Source organism: Leptonychotes weddellii, chromosome 4 (assembly GCF_054177405.1).
Source record: "Leptonychotes weddellii isolate Sample4059 chromosome 4, ASM5417740v2, whole genome shotgun sequence".
NCBI lineage: Eukaryota > Metazoa > Chordata > Mammalia > Carnivora > Phocidae > Leptonychotes > Leptonychotes weddellii.
The window spans coordinates 122,720,645-122,741,624 of record NC_138372.1 but is presented as its reverse complement, the minus strand read 5'-3'; the positions used below and the strand labels follow the sequence as shown (position 1 = coordinate 122,741,624).

Genomic DNA, 20,980 nt, shown 5'->3' with positions numbered 1-20,980 from the left:
GTAGCTTCCGGAAAATACTCCTGGAATTTGATTTTTAAATAATCGAGGATCTGGAGTAATTTTGAAAGTCACCTCCTTCATCAAATAGTAGTAACAGCTGGCTACTCTGAAAGTGCAAGAATGCAAGGAGGGATCTTGTTAGTAGACTTTAGAAGAGAGCACGTAGGTAACAGTTTTGCTCTCTGGCAAGAACAATGATCAGCTGAGGAGGGTGTCAGAGGTTAACCATCAGTCCTCTGGGGGACTTTTTTTTTTTTAATAAGATTTTATTTCTTTACATAAAGTATCTTTTATTCTACATGTGCTATCTTCAGCTTGGGGGACTTTTATTTTTTTATTTATTTTGGTAGACCTGAAAAGATGAAAAGACCCGGAGTGGCTCTCAATATCACGTTTGAGACAAGCCCCCTAACCTAGAAAGGCAGCTACAATTACAGAATTATAGAGACCCACTATTCTGAATCCTGTTAATTCCTGTCTTTGATTTGAGAATGTTCGAGAGCATACACCATATGGCTCACCTGGGGTACAAACACGTGTAGCATGTGGCTGGAACAGCCCAGTTCGCACTTTTTTTCAGATTACCCCTGTGACCAACCAAAATGGAATTTCTTTCCCTTTGCTTTATTAATTAAATCATCTCCTTCTGAAGTGCAGAGAAATTACTGAGTGGTGTGTGACTAGCTACATGTCCTCTAAAGTTCCTAAATATTTTACCCAGTAAGATACCAGCCAGGATACCTTCTATTGTTGGTTTCCCAGTAGCAAGATTTTAACACTCTTCTCTGCCGTGGACACCGTGTGTATCTCTACCCTCATCTCAATGCCCTAGATTGCTCGACGTCCCTAATTTCATTGGTTACCTGGGACAGTCTAGACCAGAGCTTTGACAGAAAGTGTACAGAGTGGCTGTGTTAACTAGGTATCCCACTGAAATCCTACTTTCACTTCTAATGTCTTCTTTCACCACAAAATTCTCATCTATCTGGTTGTGTCATGTTTCAGCCAACACTTCAGACTGTTTTAGCAGCCATTCCTATTTCAAACTAAAGAGGAGGGGAGGGGATGCTATTTTCCCAGGCTTTGTTTTACCCTAGAGAGAAGGCTCACTATTAAAAATGTTCTTTATGTTATATACTGTCTAGCAAGGCTTAAAAAAACGTGGGTGCTTACTGTTTGCCTCCTTCTAGTGGGGGCTGGATCTTACAACACCACCCCACAAAAACACAGGACTGGTGCGTGTCCACTGACTAGGGGCTAGCGACTGTTCCCGAATTCTCCAGGAATGCTGTCCCCGCCCCTAGGAGACGGGGAGCCAGGTGGAATCTAAGAGCATATGAATTCCTACCTTCTAAACTAGTATAATAGGGTTTTCGGGCAGAAGCTCTAAACGTTTTAAATTCTAATGAATTCGTATCAGTGATGGCCTCAACTACATCCAAACGGAAAAACAAGGCAGTTCCCCTTTTATAAAATGCTCTTTAAAGAACACGTTTTTCTTTGTACTCCAGAACAAATACCAGGAGGTTGTCAACCCCATTTAAGGTTTGCTTCCCCCCACACACACACGTCTTGGATACCGGGTATTGAGGAGGGGATGCTTTTATATGCTTCCTAGAGAAGGAAATACTCTCCTTCTGAGAAATCCCAAGGTTTGCAGGATTTTATTTATTCATTTGCCTACACAAGATTTCCTGAACATCAGGCTTTAATAAGTTCCCTGGGTAAGACGTCTTCCCGGAGGTGTGGAGTGGAGAAGGCTATTCTGCCTAGCTGCAAATGTAACTAGAAGTACAGTCTTTTCTAGCTGAAGGCCGTAGACATAAGGGCAGGGAGAAGACCCTCATTAATTCCAGCATTCTTTGAGCTGTTTTTCCCGAATGACCGCGCCTTTTCTTCTAATTATCTGCATTCTTTTCTCTGTCTTTTCATGACAGAAAGCTGAGAGTTCTTGACCCCATATGAGTCTGCCCATACTGCCATAACAGAATACCATAGACTGGATTGCTTTAAACAACCAAAATGTATTTTCTCACAGTTCAGGAGGCTAGAAGTCCCAGGCCACGCTGCTGGCTAATTCAGCTCCTAGTGAGAGCTTTCTGTGGCTTGTAGAGGGCCACCTGCTCGCTGTGTCCTTATATGGCCTTTTCTGTTGGTGGAGGCAAGAGAGGGGCTGCAGCACAGGTGGAGAGAGAGCCCTTGAGTATCTCTTCTTATAAGGACACTAATCCTGTTGGATCAGGGTCCCAGCCTTTTGACTTCATTTATCCTTATTTACTTCCTTAAAGACCCCATATCCAAATATAACCACACTAAGGATGAGAGCTTCAATATATGAATTGGGGGGGGACACAAACATGCAGTCTATACCAAGCCCACGGAACCAAGAGCGAATCAACCTGCGATCCAAGGGCCATTCCAGGAGGGCGTCAGCTGGAGGAGGGTCTCCAAACCTAAAATAGCAGTGCTTAATTATCAGACGTTTAGCTGGGTTGGTTTGTTTGTTTGTTTTTAACACCTTGAGGGAGGATTCAGAATAATATAAGAGATTACCACCAAGACAAGGAAGCTGGCTTTTCCATTTGAGAGATAGAAAATCACAAAGAAAAGAAATCTCCAACATATTTACAGAGGGACACAACATTCTTAAGACTGCTCTGGTGTGAGGCTCAGATGCAAATCCTGACTCTGGCATTTACAAACTGTGACCTCTATTCAGTCACGTGACCTCTCTTAAGCAATGCCCTCAAATTTAAACCACTCCATGGAGTTGTATTTTTTTTTTTTTAAGATTTTATTTATTTGACAGAGAGCACAAGTAGGCTGAGTGGCCCACAGAGGGAGAGGGAGAAGCAGGCTCCCCACTGAGCAGAGAACTCGATATGGGACTCAATCCCGGGACCCTGGGATCATGACCTGAGCCGAAGGCAGACGCTTAACCGACTGAGCCACCCAGGCGCCCCTCTCCATGGAGTCGTATCGTTGAGCACAGTGCCTGGCACTGACTAACATGGAGCATTCACTAGTCTTGCTGCCTGTGATGTGTCTCATCGCTATAATACAGTGGTCGGGAGAAGTGTATTCTCCCTATCTGGGACTGACTGATATAACCCATATCTACCCAACATGGGGGAGAAATTAACCATGATTTTTGCAGACTAAAGTTCTTGAAACTCTTCTGAGGTCACACCTAATCAGCAGAAAAATGAGAGGCGTATGCTCATTGTGTGTTGTGCTTGTGTGCTCCCCAAGCTGTGTGTGAAACTCCATTACTGTGTGAGCTGTGCCTTTCACAGCAAGGTAGCCAGGAATCGCTCTCATGAAGCCCGGAAGGACCCAACACCCCCACCCCAATTTAGACCCGCGGGTGCTGCCCCACGACCTCCACCAAAGCCCATGTCAGGAGCTGAGTCCTTAAGGACTGAAGAAAAACGGTTCTCTGGAAAAAAATAAAATGGAGATTATACTTCTAAAAATATTTATTTATTTACCTATTTCTTTTTATTTAGAAAAAATACCATATAGTACTCTCCGAGTCTACTATATACTTAATAGAAAATGCCCCAAAATAGAACTTAGAAACGGTTAAGATATAAAACTAATAAAGATTTTTTAAAAAACGAAGATTGAAATGTGGAGACCACTGGGAGAGACGGCCAGCATCATGCTGTGCAGGGCTTTACTTTAGGGCACACCGTATTTCCCTCAGCTCCGTGGCAGGGTGGAGGGATGGAAAGAGCAGTGCCTTGACGTCATTCAGAGCTAGTTCCAAGGTCAGCTGGTACGAGACGGCCTGTGTTCAAGTACTGGCCCGACCGCTTACTGTGCGGCAACAGACTGAACTTCTCCACTCCCTCATCGAGGAGGTGGACATGATGGCAATCTATTTATCCTAGGGTTGCGGTGAAGATGAAAGCAGATAGCACTCCAAGGCACTTCGTTTAACAAGCCCTCGCTAAATTGCTACTACTGCTACTTAGAACTCCGGGATGCTCTGCAGGCCACCTCCTGGCTCCACGTCTAAATGATCTTATCTGCAAAATGCAGATAACAGCACTTCACTGGCAGGGGTTTTGTGAGGATTAAAAGAAATGATACCTAAACTAGTAGCCTGCCTCTCACATTTGTGAGCACTAAATAAATGTCCGTTCCTATGCCAGCTACCCCCTCCCGTTCCCCAACCTCAGCCCCTGCTAAAATAAAAAGCTTTCAACCATGATTGCCTTGCTATAAAAAGTCTCAAGGAAAGCTCACAAGTTAGGTCATACTGGTCGTCACACAGAACTGAGCCACAGCCAACATGTGATGCGGGTTCTGGCTTCCGCTGCGTTGCACCCCATAAAACCCAGGTCTGGGGTGGATCGGCAGGGGCGGCTGCTGGACAGGACTATACACTCAGGCCCTGAAAGCCCGAGTTAATAAAGCCATTAGCAGGAGTAAAGACTGTAATCAGGGGTTATTCCTCCATAGTCCTCAAATGGTGTCTTTGGAATTTTCAAAAGCCTGGTCCTCGCTCCTTCCTCAAACCAACCACATCATCAGTTTTCCCATTTAAGTAAGTGGTACCACCATCCCTCCAGCTTCTTGGGGCAGAAGCTGGGATTCACCCTTGACTCCCCTTGATTCACCCCTGATTCTTTGAAAGATTTGTCTTCGTTTTTTCCCATCCTTCAACGTGTCCCAGACTCTGCCTGATTCTGCATGAATCCAGCCCCTTCCTACCACCACTGCCATGCCCTAGTCTAAATCACCAGTACATCTTTCCCCCCAGATAGTGCAAAACCTCTTAACTAGACTGCAGGGCTCCTCTCCAGGCTGTCTCCAATCCATTCTCGAAGGAGCCAAAGGGATCTTTTTAAAGCATTAATCAGATGTCTCGCTTTCTTAATATTCTCCAATGGCTTCCCTAGCACTTACAGCAACATTCAATTCAAATTCCTCAATCGCAGCCAGGAGGTCTTTCCTGAATCTACCACCTCCTGTCTTCCTACCCCCAGCCTCCACACAATGTCTTCTGGCCCCTTTGGCTCTCTGCACCTAGGAGGCCTCTGTCATTGCTGCCCCTTTCTTCAGAGTGCCGTAAAGATAAAAGGGAACCTCTCAGAGGGACTTTTCTCACCGCCCTAAATAAGTAAACGCCCTCTCCCTTCATGAGGCTTTGCCTATTGACCTATTTTATTTTCTTCAAGCACTTATCACTAAAATGATCTTACTTGTTTGTATGCATTGTCTGTGTCCCCACTAGAACGTATGCTCCATGAGGGCAGAGACTTGGCATTGTTCACCGCTAGGTACCCACATTCTAGAAGGGTGCCTGGTGCATAGTAAGAACTTCATAAATATTCGTTGGATGAAGAGCACCCTGTCATCTCATATCACCTCACATGAAAGGGGTGTGGCACTTTTGCACAATTTAGAAAACCTTCCACATTATCAACCAGCTGATGGACGTTGGGTCACTGTCCTGTCAACTAAACTTCTCCTAGTTCTCTCACTAAATAAGGCAGTATTCTTGGGATTCTATGAATTCTGTAATAATTTTTAGATTTTTAAAAATTGTCTCGACCACTTTAAACAATTCATATAAGCACATTCTAGATCACCACAGTGGCTGTGAACACCTGAAGCATTCACTCCCTCTGGTTTGCTGTAATGCACCCTGGTCAGGGATGGGATGCAGGGTGCTGTAGGGGGGAAGGAGGGGCCGAGATTCTGCTCCTGGAAAGACCTACATATCTATCCATGTCAAATGCATACACTGAACTCCAAAGCTTTTGTTTTTAAAAAATTATGTATGTTAACTCACCTCTTCTGGCCCTCACTCCTACCCAGCTTTAGCAAAATATTAAGACCAATGGTACAGAATAATTCAGAATCATAGCAACAGTGGTTTAAAATGTTAGGTTTTTACTTACCTGTTTAATTTTTTGAATTAACATCTAAGAAGATAATGCTGATGTATATTCCTTTGAATTGAAAGAAAATAAAAAGTGCTAGTCCTGTACTAGAGAAATTCAGTTCTATAAGTATGCCTTAGGAATGTTCCCATGACTGTTCATTGGTCATGGTACTTCTGTGGCCATGTTGGCTTCTAGATAATTAAGTGTCTAAATTCATTACATGTCTGCTCTTCTGTATATGGCAATGCTGTATATTTTCTTGAAATATCATTTATCTTTTCTTATAAAAACCCGTTTTTTGTAGCTGTTGAGGATCCCAGGTGCTGGGAAGATATTTAATGTCAGGAGAGCAGATGATGCAAAGGGTCTGGTAAGAAGTATAAGAGGAATCAAAAGCCAGGGGCCCTCCTGTTATTATGACTGACAGGCAGAGGTGTAACAGGGTCAGACACAAGCCTTGGCATCAGGTAGAGCTCAAGACAAGCGCTGGCCCTGCCATTACAAGTTCCATGACCTTGGCCAAGTTCCATGACCTTGGCCCCATGCCTTGGTTTCCTCATCCATAAAGCAGGAACAAGAATAGTACTTACCATGTGGGGTAGTTGTGACATTTAAAGCCATTGTCAATGAACCTGGCATGTAACGAGTGCCCAGTAAGTGTTTCATGGATGACATTTGTTCTTGACTTGCTTGGACTCTTTGCTTCTAGTCTTTATTCCCGTTTGGACCCCACCATCTGCTGTGTGGATGTCTTATGCAACAGGCCATTTATTTAGGGGCTGTGAATGATCTCATAAAGCAAACAGAGGGCCGACGTCCACACTGTGTCATTGCCATTGACTGGCTATATAATTTTACACAACTCTCTTAACCTCTAGGGATTTGTCTTTTTTAAAAAGGTAGATCATGAGGCTTAGAATAGGTGAGACTATACCTTAAGGTTTGGAATATTATTCAAGTGAAAATATGTTACTATGGGCAACTTGGAATACACACGTGAAGTCATGAAGCTTTTTTAAAGTATTCATCGTTGCCGAGTCTTTTCTGCTTGGGGAGGCGTTTAAATTTTGCCACAAGCATCACCATATCCATGTTAACATGTGTTTCATCTCCATGTCTGATGTTGACCACTGCCCATGTGGCAAAGGCTAAATAAATGCATGGTGAGGAGAACCTGTCCCAACAAAGAAAACTTTGTTTTCCATGTCCTTGCCAGGTGTCACCAACACATAATCATCCGGTGGGCACAGGAGAGCAGAGACAGCACACTCACACGGTCTTGTCCTCGCCACCCAGAGGGACGGTCAGCCTGAGGTATGACTGCTTGAATCGCCACCCTCCTCATCTCAAGGGAATTAACTGAAAAACAGAAGAACAGCAAGGAAGAGAGAAACCAGAGATGCGATGTTCCATAAAATTTCCCTGGAATGGACAAAACACCCTTTCTTTCGTTGCCATGGTTCTCCCCACCCATCAATTATTAATGAAGAGTTGTTGTTGTTGGGGGGGTGCAGTTGGTAACAGTTTGCTGTAAGTTTTCTCGAAGAACAGGTAATGGTGATTACTGGGTCTATTTAAAGCCATATGGCCTTAACCTCTGTATTAAAAGAACTTTAAAATATAGTTTTTAATACAGATCAATGACAAACGCCTCAGATGTCCCTTAACAGGAATGCTAGAAATTTGAGAAGCAAGAGACCACCTGAAAGCACATACTTAAAACTTAAAAGAATAAAGCTCCCTACTGGTATTTTTTGTATTTACTTGTTTAATTCAGTTTGATGAAGAGGGACAAGCCCCCAAATGGACAAGTAGAAGCTTGAGAGTTACAGTAGTCAGTAGTAACAGCTGAGCGTGGTGGCCACAACAACATCCAGCAGGTGTTCAAGTCCTAACCTAGCAAGAACCCTTACTAGGTTTCTTCACACTGTTTCTTGCTCTTTTGAGGGATCTCAAGCCCTCCAGAGAACGCCCCCTGACTTTGTCCGCTGCATAACTGCTCCTTGCCTGTCTTGCAGGAAGCCCCGGGGAGAGGGCAAGAAGTGCCGCAAGGTGTATGGCATGGAGAACCGGGACCTGTGGTGCACGGCGTGCCGCTGGAAGAAGGCATGCCAGAGGTTCACTGACTGACCCCTGGGGCCCCCGAGCCCCGCTGCCCTCGCCTTCCACTGCAGGCTCTGGAAAAGCGCTTTTTCTTCCGAACAAAAACACACTTGAAGCCCAGGAAAAGCACTTCCAGGAAACTTGGTGGAATGACAGCAAAAAAAATAAATAAATAGATAAGGTCACCACCCTCACTGCTCTTGCTGAGAACCCAGCGTCGGGCAGCTGTATTTTTTTTTTTCCTTGAAAAGAAAAGTCAGCCTTTTTTTTTTTTTTCTGTATGTCTAGGTCTGAAAACTGTGGACTTCCGTAGCAACTGAACCAACAAAGCCCGTTTTACCTAGAGAGGAGGCATATTTTGATAAGCTTTCCAAATAATGCCATTTCTGAGATTTTTTTGACATATTAAAAAAAAAGCTACACGTTATTCAGTAGCGTTTGTACAGAGGACAATACCTGCTTTCATTGTGAATAGTATTTTTCCTGTTTTCCATTTGACTTCTTGGAGCAGTGCACATCATGACGTGTTGCTAGAAAGCGCAGCACTCTGGGGATCTCTTCTCTGTCTCGTTTGTCGGTTTCTCGCGTTTTGAAGAATGGCCCCGCACGGAACCGCCACAGAGCTGTTGGCCTGAAGGGCCCCAGGGGGCGTCCACTCACAAAGAGATCACCAGCAGACTTCAGCCCCCAGCTGAGTCCAGGACATCCGGGAACACCTAGGAGTCTTCGCTTTCTAAGAAGCCCTTGCCCGGGAGGCGTGGCGGCTCATTCTCTACCAGCCGCGGCTCCATCAAAGACTGGCATGGGTGGCCATCTGGGTAAGCCTCGATGCTTCTTTCAGGGACGCAGGGCAGACAGCGGCCCGGGTCTGTTGGTCACTGCTTGTCTGACAGTGTCCTTGCCAGGTTAGCGGGTCATCGGGCCTTCCCTCAAAACTCCACCCCGGACCGGTTTCAGAAAAGGTAGAGAACTCGAACTATCCCCACAGGACAGCAGAGCACAACCTCCACGTCCCCATCTGTTCAGAGGGACATGTGAGGTCAACAAACCAACATCTATTCTGAGTGCACTTTCATAGGTTGTATGCTTTAGCATGTCCGGGAGAGGGGTTCGTGAAATATAGAAACATGATATGGGTACATGGGAGGTCCCAAACTTTATTTTTCTTATAAAAATATTGGAACTGTTCATTAAGAATTTGCTCAGAGGGGAACATATAGAACACCAAAAGGAAAATGCATGTTGGTATAGGAATCTCTCAATTTAGTAGGACCAGGGCTCCCACTGCATTGCTCTTGGCAGGCTTTCTAGCCTGGTATGTATGTTTGTTTGGTTGGTTGGTTGTTTTGTTAGTAGTGTAAAGGGGGAGGGGAGTAGTCGTCATGCTCTCTATATAAGCTCATCGTCTATCTATCCTACTCTGGATTGCCCTGCTAATGAGTTATTTTTCCTATACCTATGCAAAGAAGTAAGAGCACCTTTCAGGATGCACTGTGTCAGGACTGGGAGCCTACGATCAGCCATAGGAATGTTCAATGAAATTGCACAGAGCAAAGTTTAATATATGTTTAGAGATTGTACATACACTTGTTTTAAAGAGTTGAAAGAAGTCATCTAGTAATAACAAATATCCTTTTCCTTTTATAATCGAGGGAAGTAGAAGGAGGTTCCACGATGTAATATCCACAACCTATGCGTTCACATATTTTTGGCAGTTTTATTTTTTAAGCTTTCATATGACTTTTTAAACATTGTTCCTTGGAAAAAATCCTGTTTTCCTCCATTTATTTTTATCTCAACAGCACTTATTTCAAGAGGGAAGGAAAAGAGCTTCATTTAATTTCATGCCATGATTACCAATCACTAGTAGCTATGGCACCAGCTATAATGTGTTTTAATATTTACAAGGTCAGCCAGGAAAGGGCATTTTTCTAAGGATAGAAATGTATTTGCATCCTCAATCCCAGCATGTCTTTTCTCCTTCCTGGAGTCCTGATGCTCTACCTATAGGCACCCTCGACTGTGACATGATGCTCTGGCCTGGCCCAGGAGGCCTGAGCTGAGGGTGGACTGCCCAGCAGCCACAGTGAGTCCAGAGCTGATGAACCCTTTGAGCAGGTTCCCTGTGGACAGAAGTGATGGTTGGTTGGGATGCACTCCCAGAGCAGAGGTTTTTCTCTTCGGTGAGGCTCCCTGGCCTGTGATCCTGGGATTAAGTCCCTCATCAAAAACAAAATGAGGAGGGGCTAAATCCATCCTCCCCACCCCCTAGAACTCTGGAACACAAGGAGCGAGAGGTCTCTGCTGTGGAGCAGTCCTGGACTGAGGTTTTGTGGCTGTCCTCCAGAGATGCAGCCCATGATTAGTTCCGAGCTCTGGCCTGGAGGGGTCAAGCTCAGTCCTTACCTGGTTTTTAGCTAATGAACAGGTATAAGCAGAAGTGTAGAGCTGAAGGCAACTTCCCTGGGATTTCTTCTCCTTTCTAAAGCCTTCTCTACACATACTCTTCTGCGTCTCCTACCCACATGGGGACTCCTTTCTGCCAACCGGCCCAATCTCTGTGTACCTTCTTGGCTTCCAGGTGTGCACAGACCCTCAGTAGCTTCCTGCACACACAGACATCCATTCTTTGTATCAAGGCATGTCATAACTAGAGACCCACCAAAATTCACCTGGCTGGCCTTGGGAGGGAAAAAAAAGGGGGGGGATTAACTTCTTGCAAGCCACCCAGAAAGTGATGAATTGCAATATACAGCACTGATTGTAAAAGCTAAAATTTAAAAAAAAAAAGACATAGAGCTATTTTGTTATATTTTGGAATTAAATGAAGTGCCAAATTAAGCCCAACATTCGTTTTCTGCCATCTCTGTGGTCCCACATGCTTTTATGTCTTCATTTGGCGAGCGGAGACAGGGGATGGGTGGAGAGGGCGGTCCCACAGCATGCTGGCTGGTTAACGGGAGCTCCGTCCATCCCAGGGACCTCAGACACCTGTCTGTGCAAAAGCAATGGCAATACAATGGATTCTGGACCCAGAGTATTTCTAAAGAAGGCATGCTATAGTCTTTTGACCTTTCTCTCCCTTGATCCCCCCTTCCTTCACAAAATAGTTCTCATCTCTGTCTAAAAAAGGCATCTCATAGTAATGGACAGGCATTCTTCAGGTAGCTACAAAGCAAAGAGAGTTCATCAGGCTGTAGTATTAAGCCTTAGTCCTTCCCAGAGGATGTGCACCCAATTTATGGGAAGCAGTGTGACAAGCTGGAGAAAACACCGGGTAGCAAGTGGGTGGGTTGGGGACCAGAGAGGAGATATGAGAGGTCTATGGACATCTGGCTCCTGCTCATCTCCTTAATGCTGGTCAGCCAATGGGGATTGTCCCTGGGCACCTCCAAGGGAGCTGTCATGTTGTCCCCCAGGAATGGCTGCCCGAAGCAAGAAGAGGCTCCCTTAGGGGAAGCAGCTCTGCCCAGGGATACAGGACCGCCAAGCACATCTCAAGGGGGCACGGACTTCCCACCCCCTCGCTTGCTGGCAGGTTTCCTCATTGGTTGGGAAAAGCCAGTGTCAGGAAGAAGGCAGTGGGTTTCCACCCAATGCATGCTCAGCGGCGGAGTGCCTGCAAGCAGATCCAAGCATCAGGGTGCCCTTCACTAGACATTCCTTGTCCAGTCGTAACTGTGTTGCCGATGAAAACTTGCAATAGACAAGGATGGGGGTTACAGTTCTCTGGCTTTCCAAAATCGATACATGAGACAGTTACATGAATGTTGCAAGAGATTTCTGAAACTAAAATGCCCTCTATCAGATTTCAAGATCATTTTGAGTTTCAGTTGGCTTGACTCCAGTGTCCCACGAAGCCACACTTTTGAAAGCCGCCCTGGGTTCTAAAGTCGCCGACGGTTGAACCCATTTCCTCCTTCTTCAGACTTCATTGGAAAACGAAAGAACAGCATTCACTTGAGAATGTTGAGAGAGAAGTGGCAAGGATTGTACCTACAGGAGAGAATACCTTGAGAATAGTAGCAAAACACTGTAAATAATATTCATTTCCTCAGGGAAAATTAAAGGGTATGTGAAAGATAGATCTGGAAGATCCTTAGAAAGACTTTTATTATCTCTAGAGTCTTTTCGAGTCAGAACAGTTTAGTGTTTTGGGGTTTTTGTTTTTGTTTTTGTTTTTAACGAACAGGATGATTATTTCAAGACAATTTTACATGAACTGGACAATACCAACTTTTTGAGGTGTGGAGGAAAGCTCTATGAGAAAGAGCTGTTTCTTTGTAGCTGACGGGCAGTCTGAGGCTGACCTTTGAACCACAGGCACGCTCCCTGGCGGGTGTTCACAGACTCATGTAAGGCTTTTCCTGAATGTAATTGTGAATACGAAGCCTTGGTGTTCCTCTTTCTAATCACCCAGTTGGATGACTGCACGCAGAACCCCGTAGGTGAGAGCTGTTAAAGACGCACGTTTTGCTTTAGTAGCATGTTAAGGAGCAAACTTCCATGGACTTGTGCGGACAAGGTGCTGCTTTTTCTCATGACCCTGTAGACTTTCTATCGACCACATCAACTGTAGCATTGCCCTGTATGAACACAGGGAAGGATCTGTGCATACAAATGAGTGGAAACAGAGCAGAGTTCATGAATATGGATGAGGATGTGACTCCTTTTGGAGAAGGCGCTGGGTACACAGGTCAACTGGAAATTTCATTTCTCTCAGAAAATACCCCTACCAGCGGCGCACACACTCTCCCTGTTCCTCATACCTGTGGGGATTCCTCCATACTGGAACTGTTTCGTTGTGTCTTTTTGCATTGTAACTCGTCAAACCAGAAGTCAGTAAATAAAATGAGATTAGCACTTTTAGGTACCAAGTGTATGACTAAGTAATGCACACCAACAGAACAAGAAAGTATAAAATGTACTTAAGACCGACCGGTTTGCTTATTGTGACTGACTTTGAAAAAGCCCGTATCCAATGATATCCATGCTTTAAAAGGTGTACCTATCCTGGGACCGGAAATCAAAATGGGCATTTTACTTCTGGTCCTGTTTTGTAAATAGTTGCTTTTTTTTGAAGACAATCTCATGTTTTATAACTTTTCCTGTAGGTCTGAGAATCACAATGGTATTGTGTTGTGTCAAAATGTAATCTTAAATACGATAATTATAACTTAATTTTCCAAATAAGACAAGAATTATACCGCTTTAGGCTTCTACGATTCTAAGGGACATGACACTTTTATAATAAGCATTAGTACTTAACTTCTCACGTTAACAGAACTGGAAATATTTTACAAGATGCCGTGTTTTGTAATCACAAAAAACATGAACATTTTGTGGGAAATGACCTTGGTTTTATACATTGTAGCTTATTTTTTAAAATACAGTATTTACCAGACAGGAAGTGTTAGTATTATAAAGCAATTCCTGCTCTCCAAACAAAGGGCTATGCCTCTTTTAAGCAAGTGTTTTGATGCATATCTTTTCAATGAACCCTCTGCAGCAAGGGTAGAAATGCAGATCAGACGGAAAGAGTATTATAAGAGACTCAAGCTGGCAACAGCTACTCCTTTTATCATTGCCAGTGTGTTTGCAAAGTATGACGGAAAAAGACACTTTAAGAATCATCCTACGTATCTTAAATCGGAAAAAAAATGTTAGTAGATATGCTTGCAGGCAATGGGAGAAATATTCTTGGAAATTCTTTAGAGTAAAATGAGATTCTGTCACAAAGACAAACTTACCACAAACCTTCATTTAACTAGCAAGTATCATCGGGTGGTAATTTCGCAAACCATGGTATGTAAGCCCAAAGATAGAATTTTTAGGCGATCAGTGGTGTTTAAAATAAGTTTTTCCTCAGCACTAACTCAATAACCTTAATTTCCTTATCAAAGCAAGTGCTTGATTTGTCACGAGAAGAACGAACAGACATGCAGTTTGCGATCAGAAAGTCACTGTGTTCCCAAGAGTCGGGAAACGAGGGAGGGAGCCATGGAGAGTTTATTAACTGCACAAATAATTTTGAGCTTTGCCAAAACCATTTCATAATGCTGTACAGTTTTTTTCTAGCCCACTCACTGTTAAAAAAAAAAGAAAGAAAGCATCTTTTCTTTCTAAGATTTCAGTAACTCAAAAGCTAGACTAATTAGCAGTATGCAGATAACATCAAAAGTAAAGCAGGGATAGAATGACCGTATACCCATTGGGCAACTCCTATGAAGTGGTCAGAGGGTCACCCAGACCTTGCTTTCAAATAGGCTTTAGAATCTGCACACATGAGGACTAGAAATGCATGGAGATAGGGAAAACCACGTACAGCCTCGACTCCTGGTCTCTGAGATGAGGCAGTCTGCAAATCTCTATCTTCATTCCCTTGACTATCTCCACTGTTAGCATGAAATCCCCAAGAAGTGCTTATTGCTGTGTGGTTTTGAACCAAATGAGTCTTGCTTCTTTTTGAAATAGAAGCTTCCTAATGGTTTATAGCAGAAGCCTTAGAAAAGCCAGGCAGGATCTGTAAATGAACGATTCAGGTCAGGCAAAACAGGGACACTACGGAAGAGTGGAGAGACTTGTGAACCAGAGAGCGCATGCCCCCATTGCCTGGGGCACCCAGCTCTAGACAATCAGAACCATGCAGAAATCAGGCCCAGGGCTACTAGATCTTCTGACTTGGAAGTAAGATGTTACCTGACATTTAAGTGTTGACAACTCAAATTCTTGGCCAACACTGTGCAGACCAAAGAGAACCTATATATGGGCAGAGGCAACCTCTGGCCACCAGTCTCACCTGTTGGGGAAAGCACATCTCACATCCAACGGCCACTGGGTCAGGTTCGTCCCTCAGCCCCACAAACTCACACGTTGGCACTATCTGGGCCACTAAAATCAAAGAAGGGAAAGAGGTCAGTTCTCCCCAGAAATCATTCTCATGGAAGACTTGAATATTAAAATATAGTATCCTTAAGTTAGCCTTGCCTCTGATCAAAATATGCTAAAGTACTATCCGGCTCACCTTCTGCCCCCTTCTGGCGGCCCAGGCCATGCCCCAAAGCATGGAAGAACTGTCATCCCAACTTAAGTTCTCACCTACCGTGACCACTGTGATGAGGGGCTGGCAAAGAGCAGGCTCGTGCCTTCAGAGAAGGCAGCCAGGAGCCTCTGGAGTCTGAAATAGTCTGAGAGTCTGCTTCCTTGTGCCAAAGCCCTTCGCCAGTCCCTCCACACTGCTTCCCACTCCATCCTGCCTCGAGAGTTTTCATTCCAGGGTAAAATCTCCATCTCCAATATAGCAACAGCCTTGTTTCAGAACTAGTAGGTATGTTAGAGTGTCCACTAACCCCCAGAATGGAGTTTTTCCACACAGAAAACCTTAGCACCTTTGTCTGCGGGCAAAGACAAAATGGGAATAAATGTGTCATGGAAAAAATTAGAAGTTGCTTCTTTGGCTCGGATGGACTAAGTTACTTCAGACTGTATCTTACACCAGAGTCCTGATGGTATTGGGATAATCGCTAACCCTTTCACATATATAATAAAGTAGGTTTCTTTCAGATACATTATTTCATTTGACCTTCCTAGGGATCCAGTGTAGAGTAGGAATATTTAGGATCCCCTCCGAGGCCACACCACGATAGTGTTAAGCCTGGGAGTCAGGCCTATCACTGCCTGAAGGAAAGGGGGGAAGGGCTTGCAGACTGAAGTCTTCTAGACCCCAAATCTAAAAAGACCCAGGGACCCACCCGGGTCTCAACCCACCCTCTCAGCCCAGGTCCTTCAGCATAGAAACTAAGCACGTGTTCATTCCCGTTGTCGCATGCAAACTTAATCATGGCCAACAGCACCCCTTTAGGCTGCTGCCGTGCCCCTACTCCCTAAGGTCCAACCATCTAAACGGTTACTTATAGGAGTTTCTTAGCTAACGTGATGTTCTGAGTAAAAGTTTTGACTCCTTGGGAAAAAAATGACTTTGCTGCTACCGTTCAACATTTGTTCTCCATGTAAACGGAAATCGATGCCAGAAAATTGAAAAGCAGCTCAAATTTACAATTTTTAATGATCAAATCCAATGCAAAGTTGGAAACACCCATGAGATGCTGAAGTCATGTTTAAATACGAATGCAATTTAAATGACATTGTCAATGCCTGAGATCTCTGTCAGGGTGAGTGACTAAAAGGCTGTCCAAAAAAAAAATAAAAGGTTGTCCAATAATGAACAGGTTTCACGAGGCTCTTCTCCCTTTACTTTACCAGGCTTCCCATCGCGAGTTTAGGGTAAAGTCACTCCCAGGGAGGGTAGTCATGGAACTAGAAGGGGCCTAAGCCATTTTGGCCTGCATGTACTTCATTAACAGGCTTTTTTGACAAATGATGCGTTGTTATCTGTGGAGAATACAGTGCAGGCGTTGGACACAGCTGAGCTCTCCTCCTCTGCAGGTGAAGAAGCCTGTTTTGCAGGGGTGAGCACCAAGGCCCCCACAGTGGCGGGGCTTCGTGAATAAGCAGGAAGCTGAGGTTCCTAAAAAAGATGACCATAGATTCTGAGAGAAGGCGGAGATTGTGATTTCAATGCTCAAACTGTCATCCTTGTTTCTAAAAAATGTTCTTTCATATTGGGCGCCGTCCACGTCATTATAAATGGCCAGCCTCCAAAGAAAAGGGCCCCTTTATTTATACTATGAAAATGTTAAAAAACGAATTCTTGAGCCTAATTAACTGTTACATTTACTCACGAGGGGCAATTCCCTAAATTTTTAATTCAGAAGATTCACCAGAGTAGAAAGTAGCAACTCCTGAAAAGGGCAAGAGAGCTGTCATTAAAGAAGAAAATTTTCTTTAAAAAAAAATTGCTCATCTGCTTCCTTCTGAATTCTTTCTACATCTCTGACTCAGGAGGAAAACCAGGACTCTGGAGAAGAAATTGAGCTTAAAGAGAGAGAGAGAGAACAGTGCCCGTTCTGGTGATTAGTCTTAACCAAACACTCCCCCGCCCCCCTCCCCGAGCGCCATCTTGGCAACCACCTTGTGTTCACTTATGTAAATGTGGCCTTACTGAGGCCACACTGTTGTTAGTTATGTTCCCTTCCCAAAATTCCAAATTAAACACTTTTGCTTCTGTGCTGCTGACTTCTTTCTCACTCTTAAATTAAGCTCCAAGGGGATAAATATGACTGTGACTTGTCTGTGAGGCTGCCCTCTTCTTTCCGAGAAAAATTTCCATCTCTCTGAACTGTTTTGGGTGATCATTCAGAGAGCATACAACCTGCAACACTCATCACAAAAGACTCAGACAGACTCGCTGATAAAGAAAGACAAGGCAGATATCCAATCCTTTCACCTGGATTCAAATCCCTTCACGCAAGTCACCTACCCACCAGGCCCGTCCATGCGGAAGGCCAACTGTGTGATCAGACTACCATGGAAGGACAGAAGAAGAGAGCTTCACATTTTAATTTCTCTGGGCCCTGACCTCTGCCCACAATTATACGGCATGAAAATTGACTTGGCCTTTATTATGTGAAAGGAAAGTGGCTCCTGCAAGGTATAATTGCTTTAACTTTATATCTATGAAAGGAGGAAACCACTCCAGGCTGCTCTCACCATTAAGCACCTGTCCCTCACCCTGGTGGAGCCCTCTTCCCATGCTTTGGGCACACACGGCCAAGACAGAGAGGAAGAAGGTAGAGCTCTGGGGGCCAGCAATGCCAGAGTTGGAATTACCCCTCAGGGATCTACAGTGTAGTGTAATTACAAACTGCCTCCTCTCCAAAAAAAAAGGATGCATCACTTTGCAGATTACAAACCCTTGCTTTGCTTTTTATGTCTTTTTATTCTATTCTCTGCTAATTGGAAATCAATGACTGTGACTTGACCAAGCCCTGTGATGATAGCAAAGCCCCTTCTTCCAAAGTATCCCGATTGTCTGGGGAACCTCTGTGATCACTGGTAGAAAGCTTTAGAATAGACTTAGATTTTTAGGAAAGAACTCAATACCCCCAAAATGTTCCATGACTTCAATAACTGAAAATGCTCTGGGTGTAAAACAACCCAGAAATGTGGATTATATATGTTTTTAAAAAAAAATGCCATTAATCAATATTTTCCTACAACATGACCTAGAATTCCTATTTTTATAATCAATGGTTGGACGATGGTCAGCCATTTAAACATATGCTCTCTGGAATAACCAGATACTAGTGTAATTTCCAAAGTGTTTCATGTCTCAAAATCTATATACTTAGAAGAAGAACTCAGGATAAGAAAAAATCGCTAGGTCCCAAAGGGTTCATGACCATCATCAAACGCAACTACCGAGTGGCCTACGGTCATCTTTCTCAAATAAGGGGGCTGGGGAGCGAGAGAACAACAGTTACCACAAACCCTCCGTTGCCCTTAGTCCATGGTAAGGTTTAAAAAAACAAAACAAAACTCTACTTTTAAAAATTAAGCCATCTTTCAAATTGTTTTCTACACCAAATCTAAAATGTTAAAACGAAATTATAAAACATTTCCAATGGGGTATTTAGTGGAAATACTGTCAGTAGAAAGCATTGCTTTTCAGTGCCTGCTGAACGAGGTAAAGCCAGAAGGAAGAGCAAGCCGCGGGCCTTCCTGCCTGATGTTAATGACAGCGTTAACTAGACAGCGGCCTCAACTGGGCCGTGGGCACTAATTCCAGAGCAATGTGGCGACACCATCCGATTTTGAGAGATCTTTTGAACTACAATCTTACCACCATTTGGAAGTAAGTACTTGCTTACAAAAGGTCTTTAATATTAGTGAATGAATGTATAAAGTTACAAACTATGCATTTTCAAAGAGTAACTGTATTTTGTATCAAATCCAAGTAAATTTTTTTCATAGACTTATCACAAACACAAATTATTCAGAATAAACTTGAATGCATAACATTATGGGAATGTGAGACTCCCATCTATATTCTTCCAGCTGATATTTTTAAAGACAGTGCATTGAAATTTCAGACTCTAAACAACATCAGCTATTAAGGTAAATAAATAGGAAATGGTTTCTAGTTTACTTCTTAAGCAGAAATGCGAAATGCTGGTTGTTACAAAACGTGCCCGGTTTTTTTGAAGGTGGATCTTCTAGTAACGCTGGATTAACAGGAAGACAAAACTGCATGAGGTGAATGCACATCACATTGGATAAACATAGCATTAATAGGTTATGTCTGTTGTGTTTAATTCTCAATCTGAGAACAAAAACTACTCTCCGAAGGGTTTGGGTTCTAGCATTTCAGAGAACAAAATATAAAAATGCTGTCCATCAGAGCAAATCATTAGGCTTTTTTCAAAATTACATGGAGATAATTACTTACATTTCTGGAACGTCCGTACAGAATATACACACGTTTCTTCAGCCTTCTTGCTGATTTTTTAATTCCATGAAACCTTTCCCCTAATAATTTAACCTTGCTCCTTAATTAGTACTTTCCTACGTTACTCCGCATGAAAAAAACAAAAACAAAAACAAAAACATTCTTTCCCTTCATCTGACAATGTTGAAATAAAGAACTCCATTTCTCTGCCATTCTAGTTCTCTTCTCTGTCTGTTGAGAAAGTTTCTCAACTGTTTGTAGAACTATGGAAAATATGGAAAAACACACTTCTAAACCTGGTACTTATGGTTATACTGGATATGTTTGCTACCTATGTAGAAGTTTTTGGGGGTGGGGATGTGTCTTTTTATATGATTTTTAGCCAAATTCAGATGTTCTGATACTACATTTCTGAATACCTATTTGACTGTAAATACAGCCTGTGGAGGTTCCAGTTAATACACCTTTGACGTGACTGTTCCTCAGCCATGCCCAGTGCCAGCTTTTGGCACATTGTACATAGATTTGTTGGATGTTTAAATGATGTTGTTTTTTCTAAATGCTGTTCTCTAAAACAACTTTTTGAATGTTTTTTGCTTTCCATTGTTTGGGACTTTGTGTGTTGGTTTAAAAAAAAAAAAAAAATGTTTCCTAAATATCTAACACCAGGAAAAAGATTTCAAATAAACTGGTGCTAATTGAAATAGAAGAAAAATTTCAGATGTGAAGACTTACCATATGAAACATTCACACCAGTTAAACTAAACTGCACTTTCCCAAGGGGACAGCTGGTATCGACCTGCCGTGGCCATCAGGAGGACCACTGAATGTGTGCAGTTTCTGTGGCCCATTTAAGTGTAATGCATAAAAATGGCGCTGTCCCCCAGATTTGAGGATTTGCCACGCTGGTCCTATGGAAGCATTTAAGTAGAAGTAAAGGCTTAGAGTAAGAATCAATTTAGTAATAGTTTTCTGGTCTTTGGACTTTCATGTTCTGTAATGCTTAGCTGTAACAATGAATATGGTGTTGCCAATGTAGTCTGACATCATCGTTGACCTGTACTTACCGCGTGTATGGTTCTACCTTGGGTTGCACTGACACATGCCAAGCCGGAACACTGGACTTTCAATAAGACCATCCTGACTTCTACAGTGTCCACACACATGAATTGAAATGCACTTGTAACTGGTTAATTACCATGGAGTCTAACTTCCACTTAATAAAAGTTTTTGTGTATCTGCTTCTATTGGGGGGCTGTTTATTTAAGTAAAGGATAACTAACTTATACCCAAGAAAGGCTCACTGAGGACAGAGTGTTGGAGGTTTTACCTACAGTTGTGAACTTAATTTAAAACCAAAGGGATGGGGTGCTTGCTTGGGTGGCTCAGTTGGTTAAGCATCTGTCTTCGGCTCAGATCATGATCCCAGGGTCGTGGCATCCAGCCCCGCACTGGGCTCCCTGCTCAGCCAGGAGTCTGATTCTCCCTCTGCCCCCTGCTCATGTTCTCTCTCACACTCTTTCTATCTCAAATAAATAAAATCTTTAAGAAAAGAAAAAAACAAAACCAAGGGGATGTCTTCCCCATATCAACATTCACCATCAAAGCTATCTTTAGAAATATGGAAGAC

General features: G+C 43.3%; 1 protein-coding gene across 1 annotated transcript in view; it reads left to right on the top strand.

Annotated features, from left to right (window-relative positions):
- Window positions 1-20,597, top strand: part of ZNF704 (zinc finger protein 704) — a 229,979-nt gene extending 209,382 nt beyond the window's left edge. The window contains exons 8-9 of the mRNA XM_081816176.1: window positions 7,117-7,214; window positions 7,919-20,597. Coding sequence (XP_081672302.1) covers window positions 7,117-7,214; window positions 7,919-8,030 — 210 coding nt within the window. The 3' untranslated portion in view covers window positions 8,031-20,597. The remainder of the gene's footprint in view (window positions 1-7,116; window positions 7,215-7,918) is intronic.
- The last annotated feature ends 383 nt before the right edge of the window (window positions 20,598-20,980 follow it).